This window comes from Schistosoma mansoni, chromosome 1, assembly GCF_000237925.1.
Source record: "Schistosoma mansoni strain Puerto Rico chromosome 1, complete genome".
NCBI lineage: Eukaryota > Metazoa > Platyhelminthes > Trematoda > Strigeidida > Schistosomatidae > Schistosoma > Schistosoma mansoni.
In genome coordinates, this window is record NC_031495.1 from 23685578 (window position 1) to 23696769 (window position 11192).

At 33.9% G+C, this 11192-nt stretch overlaps 2 protein-coding genes across 2 annotated transcripts in view; both read left to right on the top strand.

Annotated features, from left to right (window-relative positions):
* Positions 1–241: 241 nt before the first annotated feature.
* Positions 242–5295, top strand: Smp_034010 (the record flags this gene model as incomplete). Its single annotated transcript, XM_018793734.1, has 6 exons — positions 242–263; positions 3363–3620; positions 3663–3959; positions 4001–4045; positions 4083–4217; positions 5161–5295. The coding sequence occupies exons 2-6, from the start codon at positions 3408–3410 to the stop codon at positions 5293–5295; spliced, it is 825 nt and encodes a 274-aa protein (XP_018648216.1). The 5' UTR covers positions 242–263; positions 3363–3407.
* A 2342-nt stretch (positions 5296–7637) lies between these two features.
* The window catches only part of Smp_034020 (putative lipoxygenase), a gene marked incomplete at both ends in the record, with an annotated part of 13100 nt that continues 9545 nt past the window's right edge, over positions 7638–11192 (top strand). Inside the window, 2 exons of the mRNA XM_018793735.1 lie at positions 7638–7859; positions 10444–10655. Coding sequence (XP_018648217.1) covers positions 7638–7859; positions 10444–10655 — 434 coding nt within the window. The remainder of the gene's footprint in view (positions 7860–10443; positions 10656–11192) is intronic.

An 11192-nucleotide genomic window follows, 5' to 3' on the forward strand; every position in this document is an offset into this window, starting at 1 on the left:
TTAAAACAAGGAAGCAATTACAAACAAATCAATCTGTCCATATCAGCTCGCTTCATGGACATTAAATATCGGAAGGTATTATCTCAGTGGTCAAAATCAATACAGATATGATAACCTCTCTGGCATGCTCTTCGTTAAAAACTGGGTTAATTCATGCATAGTAATTACTATGCATTTGACACTCATACTTTAAAGGTCGTCTTTGTTTTGATCGTTCACTTTGTTTAGTATTGAGGTCGTGGGGCTACTTGAATATTCCCGGAGTATGGGGGGCTATTAGTGTCGATCCTTCGTTTGTGCGCATAATCCCAGCTTTTCAATCAGACTTTTAGTTTATTTTAATCAGATTAACAAGTGTAAAGTAAAGACGACAATGTGTATGTCAGTGAATCCAGTTGACGTCAGAAACAAATCTCACGGGAAACACCCAAAAAATTATGTACTGCTACTTTACATCAAGAAGAAAACAACAATGATTTAACAAGTTTATAGACTTTCTGTTATATGTGGAAGCTCGACATAATGACGCAGAGTGTTAAAATATAGTACTGAAACTGTTAATCATAGTATACTATGAAATTATAATCTCATATCGATCATGTAGTGAGGCATCAATTTATGGATGACATTTGAGTCAGGTCAGAGGGATCTAGGAAAAACACCTTACTATAGCTCAAAAGAATTATGAATTAGTTCGAGAAATTAGAATTTAGGTGCAGTTTCAAAGTTAGGGTTAAGGACCGTGGTTAGTGTTATCATCGCGAAATAACATCAACAAATATGCCGAGATGCTATACGGCTATTTAAATGAATTTCTTTTTCGTCAAAATTCGAGAGTCATCGTTGCAAATCTGATTTATTTGTTCAATTATTATAGTCTTGCCCTAAATGGTGGCTTTTTGTCCTCTAGTACTGTCTGAGTCACTCAGTATTGCTTCAGATTGGACTAGTATTTGTTAGGTTTGGTATGCTAGCGTATATATGATGCACAATTTCGATAAAAGACTGCGAAAAATATGGTCAGAAGACTATCACCAGTAGGTGGTATGTTTGTTACAGACAGGTCCATATTTTGTGAGTTTACCCGTTAGCGTAGATAAAATGGTGTATCTTGGTTCTTCATTTTTGAACTATAATTTCTGAAATCAGCTTCTAATAGTCAACTTTGATTTTCTTGAATTTTCTTGCGGTTTAACAAGTTGAACTTACAAATCCATGGTTCTATGTTTTTTATCCAGTAGGAATAGTATATTCCTTCTATAGATTAAGAACCATATTAGTCTCATCTTATTTCGGATGTATTTTTTACGGTCAGTGTAGAAGTAGTGTTATTTTAAGCTGTTCGTAGTAAATCAGTGATCGCAGGATTTGTCTGTAATTCTGTGCGATGAATGTGGTTTGACTTTGTCTTTAGAATACTCTGCATATAAACTTTACTTGATGGAATTTGGGATAAAAATTTTACACTTGAAACCACTTTAATTGTTTACTGGTTATTTCTTACCATCCTAAATTGCAGACTTCTCGCTGAATCGTACATTTATTACGGGTTTTCCCTTTTTTATTAATCACGTCACACAACATGCAGTATTTATGAACCTTTGAATTAGTATGCGTTCAACTTACACATGATTGAATAGTCTTTGTGTTGCGTATAAATGGATAATAATTAATCCGGCTTCTTTCAAGCAATTTATTACGTATTGCATAAAAATGGTTTAAAATTGTCATTAACAAGTCGCTGAGAAGGATATTGCTCACAGCCAGTCTCAGTAGATCTCGGGGATAAAATGTTACCATAGAAGACTTTCAGCTCGAAATTAAATCGCACATATATGAGGCCGAATAGGTCTCAAAACGTTTCGTGAGTAGTGGGAGAAATGTGAAGTTGGGACTGTTAAATCTGATATAAATAAAAATTTGTAAGAGTACGTATGAAGTCAATATTTACGTTGTTGGTCTGTCAAACTCATGTTCTCTCACTTCTGTGTACGGAATATTGATTAAGCCTAATGTTCTATTTTAGGCAATATCGTTAACAAGAGGTTATTTTATAGCTAATAGCAGGTCCCTAAGGTTTAGGTATAGTTTTATTCAGTCAACGTACTGTAAAGTTTCCTTAAAAGTAAACATGACATTGTCGTACTTGAGAAGCTGCATTCTCCTGCTAGCTGCATATAGTTGTGTAGCAGCGACGCTATTTAAGCCCAATATTCCTATGATTTATTTAGTTAGTGTGACTTATATAGTCTTGGCAAATTTTAGTGTCCGTATATTTAACACCAGCTTCTAATAAGCTCGGCTTGTCAGTACCACTTCACTGTATGTAGCTACCCTATTAACCTTTATTTTGATGTTAATGTTACCCTAATGACCACCAATGAAAAAGGTATTCCGTGTCGGTTGCGATAACAAGTTTAAAAGGATAAATTTAGAAGATTTTTATTTATGGCATGTTACATATGGTATTGTATAGAATAACGAGACTCTCATGGGTTCGCTAGAAATCATATTTCTCATATTCATGAATCTTCAGGGTTAACATTGTAAAGTAGTTCTTTGTTTCAGATTGTCATGTGTACTCTTGCTTAATAGGCTTTATCAACCAAACCTAATCTGTAACAGGCTTGGTTTGTTCCTTTGTTAGTTTCGTCTTTCTAATGACTAAACTTTGCACAAATTTTTCAATCATTATCCTAAAACTCCAGCCTCTCGTTGACTGTGCTTTTAGTTGTTTTAGTGTCTGGTACCAAACTATAAATGAAGGATCATCGAGGTTTTTATCCTAAAATGTAAAGTTTTTAGTTAAGTTTTACCAGGTAGATGCGTATGCTCATTAAGTATCATGTTTCCTTATTCAGGATTAACTCTATTAATATCTAGTTTCCAAATAGTGACGCGTACGACAATGATATGGGTGGTTATGCGCCCCATCAGATTTATTTGACATGACTTCGTAAGGCACTTATGGTTTTTTCGAGGAAGAATTCGCGGCTTATCTCAGTCATTGATATTTCATCACTGCTTAGCTACTTTTATTCCGAAACATTTGACTAAACATTCTATCATCCTATTGTAAACTTTAGGATTGGATTAAAATATCCTTCGTTTCATCGGTAGTTATTTACCTTGCTTCAGGGATACTTTGTTAAAATTCACTTGTAAAGTCATTGCTCGCTTGCTTCTTGCAACTACTAAAGTACTTGGAACAAATTTAGGGTTCCATATTATTGTAACGTGTATTAAATTAGACATCAACTCGGTTTATCAATGTTCCTATAGGTGATATTACTGATAACGTTTCGGTCGGTGTGATCAGGTTATTAAAGCGAAATCATATTATTTATGTGTTTTGATTACAGATCAGTCAAAAATATCTTGTAATTTTATGAAGATTGCGCATAAACATGGGAGGAACATCCACCAAAATAGCGTTTGAAGTGTGTGTGGTAACAGGAGACTACAGTGGCGATGAATTGGGTCCCGGAGTTAACATGGTCATGTTTGATCACTGTGGTAATCAGTCACCAACAATTACTTTGGACAATATATTTCAAAATGATGTCGACTATACACAAGCGAAATTCACCATTGATTTACAGGCCTGGAGTCGACTTAAAGTAAATCTTGATTTACACAATATTGATCACTTTGTAATGTAGGTGTTTAAACGACTGCACCATATCGAATTTTGGTGTACTACTCAGTCTTATCCACCACCTGCTTGGTTTTTAGACAGAGTGATTATTAGAGATAGAAGATTTGGGATGACTGCTGAATGGAAATATTTTTTCTTTCCTGTACATCAGTGGATTAGCCAAGATCATCAATATGTTGTTCATGACTGTGAGGCCTGGATTCCTCAATTGGAACCGTTTCCTGAGTTAAGGGAAGAGGAAGTTAGTAGACGTATGCACTTTTTTACTTTATTTCAACGTTCAAAGGGTTTACCAGTCGAAGTGAGTTCGTTTATAATTTAGTCTTATCCGTTACTAATTAGTTACAAGAAATCCCACCTTCGGAGTTGTTCTCATCAGACTCTCGAGTAAGTGATAATCATGGTATTTAAAATAAATATCTAGTGGGATATTGAGCCTTTAGTTCTGGAAGTTATTGAGCGTACTGGTCTGGCTGAAGAGTACACAAGTGAAGAGTCTTGGGATTCTCTCGATACATTGGGAAACTTTTATAAGAAATATAATATTACTGAACCTGTGGTGAGTAAATTTTCTTTGGCCAAATATCGCTTGAATTTTAAAATTTGACCAAAATATAATAAATTCATGGATTTTACTCAACACTAATGATTCAAATCTTCCATGAGTTTTTATTCAGAGATTAAAGGGTCTAATAAAAGTGAAGCTGTAAATAGGGTAAAAGAATAGTTGTTTGATTTTGTAACCATTTGTAATACAAACTATATGGCGGAGAAAAACTTGTTTCAACAGATATCAATCCATCGCAATCTCTGTGTACACATAAATGATAATTTGATCAGCTTAAAAGAAAGCTAAGAGTCGCCAAATTAAGACAAAGCCACTAACTGTTAGTGTGAACTATATCGTTAAGTGCAGAGTACCTGAATGTAGGGGACCTTAGTTAAGAATAGTCTAAATTTATTGAGGTGACTCAGACACATCCATTCTTTACCTTTCTTTGGAGCTTGAGTTTCATTGCTTTTCCTTACGTTTCTTTACATTATTTCGTTTCTTTTCGAACCTTATCATCTATCCCTAGTATTTTTTTCACTATCGTTGATACTCGGATGACTTCGATTCTTTTTTTATCTGTTTTAGTTTTCTTTTCAAACTCTCTGACGTAGTATGGTAACCTGGGGTGATGCACATTTGTGTCAGACATTACGTTGTTTACGGATAAATGGCTTATTAGTGTGTGTGTTAAGTAGTGTAAAAGACGTTTGAATTTAGGTTGAGATTATTCAACTTTGTTTAGGTGTAAAGATGCCTACTTGTTTGTTAGATATAGTGCAGGTTAGGTTATTAATCTCTCGGAGAGTTATTAACCTTTTGTCTCAGTTATTCGCTGAGTCAGATTTTGTAGTTCGTGAGTCGTGTAATTATTTTATCTATTTTATTAGGTACGTAATTATTCAGTTCCTTTTTATTGTTTTCTGAATTATAAAATTCTGATTTTTCACAGAGTTTACAATTTTGGATGATGAATGATATTTGCTTTGGTGCACAACGTATTCGGGGATGTAATCCATTTACTATTCAAATCTGTCGTACATTACCGAAAAGGCGAGCAAGTTTTTTTCTCAACTCTTTATTATGAATCATCAGTTTACTGCCATTTAGTTGAGTATCAATAGTTTTGGTTAAATTCCTCAGATTAATGGTGTACAAAATGAGTCGGCTAGCCCGTCTATATCATACAAAGAGTTTAAGTGAAAGAACTTGTGATTGATCACTTGATTTCCAGGTTGCGTTTTATGTTGTGTATTCTTGAAAGACGTTACATCCGTGTTAGAAAAACTACTGTCTCAACCTAATTTATTTCTATTCTACTCTTTGACGTTGTTGATTGGTGCGATTTCTATAAAACTACTGATATCGACCAGTAGTATTTGTGATTAATTTGTTTTAATAATTGTGTAGTCAAGTGGGAGCAATGAAAATAAGTGTTCAAGACAAATCCGAACGTTGTAAATGTTGAAATAACCAGATGAATACAGTTGCTTCTTAGAAACAATGGATGGTAGTACTCCTGATATATCTATGTTCATTAACAAATATTCGTGAAATACCATGTCATAATTATGAAGCTTAACTTTTGGAAATAGATTATCAGTGATAGAGATTCATCTTCATTATTTTGATCCTTGTCAAAGAGATCTACTATTACCCTCCTTCGTTTACTAACATCCTTCAGTTTCTGTAGTTGTTTGTTGTTTGCACTACCGCTAGTTTTTTATTTTTCAGTACGTTTAAAAAACATGGTTTAGTTCGATAAGTTATGGAATCGAATAAAAACATGGTATTCAAAAGAAATAGGTTGTTGTGAGTTTCGCCTACTCCCGTTGTCACTTTGTTGTGAATTTCGCCTACCCACATAACCCTCAGCCGTCTAACGCAGATATTGTGTATGCTGAAATTTGATTACTAATCCCAAATACATACGTTCCTAAACTACTCAAGAACCTTTTATTTTTGTACCATTCAAGCTCAGAACGTCATGTGACTGCATACATGAAATACGAGTCCACAATGCGCCACAAATAATGAATCTGCATTGATACACGCCCATGAGATGTCTGGTAACAGGTTGAGTACTGGTATCATAGTTAATTCACCAATTTGTAAACGAAAAGAGATATCAACCACAGCCTACCTCGTCAGGTGATGTTTTATGGTGTAGAAGTAGGCTTTAAGAAAGCTAGGGGCGACCAAATCGAAACATGGCACTAGTTCATGAAGTCATTGACACTTGGATTGAGCCATGGTAATAAGTGTGGACTACCTGGTTGGAGTCCACGTAATTATCGTGACCAGTAGTTAGAGACTACGAGTTACATTTCTTGAAATCGTTTTCAATCGCGCAGGCGTATCCATTCTGTCTCTCTCTAATTTCTAAGTTTCTGAATTCATAATTTTTTTTGAATCGCATCTTTGATGTCTAATCCTTTCTATCACCACTCATACTGTCACTGCCTCTACCATTGTGGGATTTGCCTTGATAATTTCATCTCGCTGTGCTAATGGAGTACGGGAACTTGGACTGATGTGCATACGTACCAGGTTCTGTAACGTGACGACTGACTGATCGCAACGGTCAATCAGTCAAATGAAGTTTTACAACTAGAAAAATATGAAAACATCACAAACCAATTGCTTAAAAAATATTTACAAAATAACAAAACAGCTCCCCGAAAATAAGTTTCCAAGGCCTTGCGTTTTTATTCTTCCCCTCATCCCCAACACCGATCACTAATTTAAATTTTGTTTTATTGTTTTTTCATTATGATTATATCGACTGACATTTTTTGAAACAATATCCTATCATGATCAAGCTAATGAGATAGCCGAATTAAGACGGTTGTTTAAAAACACCGTGGATCAGTCCTTTTGAACTGTAACCTCCTGTATTTATTTTGAATAAATTAAAGCATCAATCCATGGAATATTATCTTCACTGAAGGCTTCATTAACTTGTTCTAATACGTGGAATTTAGTCCATTTTAACTTATTATAAAAATGATGGAAACGCCTGTATATAGTTTTAGTCTGAATGTATTCTATTATCTAAACAGTTGATATTTCCGATGAGTATCTTACAAACAATTTCGCAACGAGATTTTTTTGAATTCCGTATTCATTATTGCTTAATTGGATTTTGCTACTCATAAGTAGTACCATGTCAAATAAATAATTTTCCCAGCTATTGGTACATATATATATATATATATATATATATATATATATATATATATATATAATTTAAGTATCTATCGAGTGATTATAGCTTACTCGAGTGTTTTAAACATGAACTTGTTTGTGAGAATAAAAAAATGATTAGGGAATAGAGTGATTAGGACAATTATCCCTTTTTTCTTCAAACTGATTTATTTATATATTTGTGTTACTTCATTTGGCACTTAAATCATTTGTAGTTTTGAAATGGTAGCAAATTCACTGAAACCTTATTTAGAAGGTTGGACACTGCGTCAAATGGTATCAGCTAATCGGTTGTACTTGCTTGATTTTCATATAATGCAAGGACTTAGTTGTAAACGTGGTCGAGAATTGTGTGCACCGTTAGCTATCTTTTTTTATACTGAAAAGAGACAATTAAAGCCAATTGCAATTCAATTGAATCGTAATTCAAATGACGCAAGTGGGGTAAGCACTCTGTTTCAAATTTATAATTCCCACTCTTCTACAAGTTATTAAATCTTGAAGTTAGTATACATCTATTATTTCGAGTGATTGTATTTTATTATTTTACTTATCCTCTAAATATTTGTCACGGAATATACGAGAGGTGCAACCATTCAAATTTTTTGCTTATCACACAGGAAAAGCTACATTAATCGTACAGTTACGATAGTCTAATGATGTGCGATAGGGAAATGGGCTGAAAGAATGTTTATTATAAGAAATTAAAAAGTGTTTATATAGTACCCATACATAGGCTTCGATTACCCTTTTGCATCTTGCAGTGTATTCTGTAATCTGAACTGTCTTCACAGCTGGTCTGACGACTGTGATAGTTTCGACGCCACTTTCCGCTACATACTACCTACAAGCAATCTTGTGAGTGGGGTTCATCCCGACAGAATACCATTTTGGTAAAGAAATGTATTGTTGAATAATTTATTGGTCTTTTAGATTAATTATCTCAACAACCATATCATACTTAGCAATAACGATATCTAATTTCTTGATCATTCGCGTAATTCCAGTCACTTACTTCGTGCGGTGTACTACTGTATCACTGGGAAAAATGTTTATGATTTTCAATATGTGGTTGTGGAGTCTGTTGGATTCTATTGAAATCATAAACCGATCAATGTGAAGGTTAATTTTTCACGCGAGATCGAAGGTCCTGTGGTTAATTCCTGTGTGCAGGATCGTGGATGAGCACTGCTGAGGATTGTCATCCTAAGATAAGACGACTGTCCAGTACTCTCAGGTTTTCAATGGTGGTCTAACACTGATCTGTTCATGATTTCAATGAATTGTTAGCGATTTCAGGAAATAGTATTTAAAGTGTTTCTCAGACTGAAGTGATTCTTCAGAGATTACACGAGTGTCCTGTGATGATAACTAAAATAATCTTAGTTGGTTTCCGGACTTACTTGACACTAATGTTTTAAATGGCTCCCTTTGTCCAGTTATCCAACTTTGTATATATGTAAAAAAAATCATTGACCGATATATGGATATTCACGATACCAGATATCTGTATCCAACCGAATAGTTAACCATTACAAAAAAACTACCTGTACTTTCAAGTACAAACTTTGTATCTGTGTTATTGCCATAAAGTACAAGTCTACACTTCTGGGCGGGAGCAACCATGTTTCGAAACCCCGAGTGTGTTTCATAAACCCTTGGAACACGCTCCCATAATAATATTCCGTAGTGTCATACTTAGCTATTATGACACGTTTGTAGCTATTGTTTACAGATTTGAACAATATCTTTGTTCACTTTCAAATTCCATATTGCTATTATGGTACTTCAGAGATCCGACATAAATTTGGACTGACATTTTTATGTAATGTTGCGTTTCAAATACAGTGTACTGTAGTTTAGTCAAGTAAGTTGAAAGGTGATATTCTGTGTTAATTTAATCCACTGCACTCGAATGAAACAAAAATAATGAGTGTAGAAGAACCATATGAATCTAATTATTTCATAGATTTTCTTCAACAGTTTATAACCTAAAAACAATATAATAATTATTTATAACCAATGTACATGCTTTTAGTCATAATAATGAAGATAAGAAAAACATCAAAAAGTTTTAAAAAAATATTCACATGATAATTCCTGTGAAGATCCTAGAAGAAAAAATTCAAAAAAGCACTTTGCGATGAATTCCTAGAAAATGAGAATTGATACCAAAAGCTAAGCAGTAGATAGATTTGCAGAATAAAATGAGTAGAGAGCAAAAAGTGAAGCAGTAATGAACAAAAGGAATTTACGACTGAAAGGATGAAATGACGTGTTGTGCAACTAAGTATTTGAGACTGAACTTACCGGAGCAATGTGAGACTGAAGACTGTATCCTATTTAAGTTTGACTTCAACCTTTAATATCTATGAGTTCAGCAAAATATCCTCATTTCGATAAATTTGATTGCTCTCGCATTCTTGCTATTATTAATTAATCAAGTGAATTCGATCACTTACCACTTCATACACCAGAAGCCTATATCTTTGGTTAAGTAAATTCACTAGGTGTCCACAAAATCCACAATAATAGATTTTCAAAACTCACTAGGCTTTAGGTGATGCTAAAGTGTATGAAGTGATAGGTTTATTGAGTACTATCGTAATATGTTTGACGACACCACAATAGAAGCTCATTTCTGTTGAATGTAGTTGCATTAGTTTGATCCTGCTAATAGACAAAGCAAATACAACAACCTATTCCAAAAATACAATATTTTTCCAGTTGATGGAACCTGTAGAGCACTTGTTTGGATTTTACTACTGTTAATGTTTTACTTAATATATGATCAAAAATTTAGATATTAATCTTTACTTTATGTTCTTCTCTTCGAGTATAAATCACATTACATGTTTACATACGCCTTCGTAGTAGTAGTAGTAACAACTTTTTTTCAAGTTATGACTTATACCATTAACATCTTGTTGTGCTAACGAGGTATGGCAACTTGGACCGATGCATATATGTGCCTGGTCCTACGTTGTCGCTGACTGACCATTAACAAAGCATAATGCTTTTATTTTAGATCATTCTTCCAACTGACCCAACTTCAATATGGTTACAAGCAAAATTATGGGTTAATCTAGCTGATGCCTGTCATCATATGATTGTTGGCCGATTATTAACCCATTTAATATTGGAATCAATCTATGTGTCATTACGACGTAATGTATCACAATCACATCCAATATATCATTTAGTTGCACCACATTTCCGCAGTATCTTACCTGTAACAAAGTAAATTTTATTTTTATAGAATTCATATTGAAAGTTTGAGTACTAAGCATAATTCATTTGTGCATACTAATATAATATACAGTAATTCATGCTAAACACAAACGATTATATCCAGCGTTCCTAGGTTTTCAATGTTAATCTAACTTAGATCTAGCAAAGATGGATAGTGGCTAGCAGTGGAATCCAGGACGCGCGTTTCGTCCTATTTGGGACTCGTCGGCTGGATGTACCTGCATCACTCAATCACGATATCAATTAGTTAACAAACATTCAAGTATTTTGAAAACACTAAAATATAAAAGCTTACATTAATACAAGGTATACAACAGTCCCAATAGTTGATATTGTATATTCACGTAAAATAAAACAAAATTGAAAGACTTACTCCTCTGGACTCTAGTTCACGATAAATATTCGCATTTACATCAAAACGCCATTTTTTAAAAGCTCGTCTTAATAACTGTTTAATTCCTTTACGTGACAATTGAATATTACGAGATATCCATCCATTTTCAAATGTCCACTCTTTTAATTTCC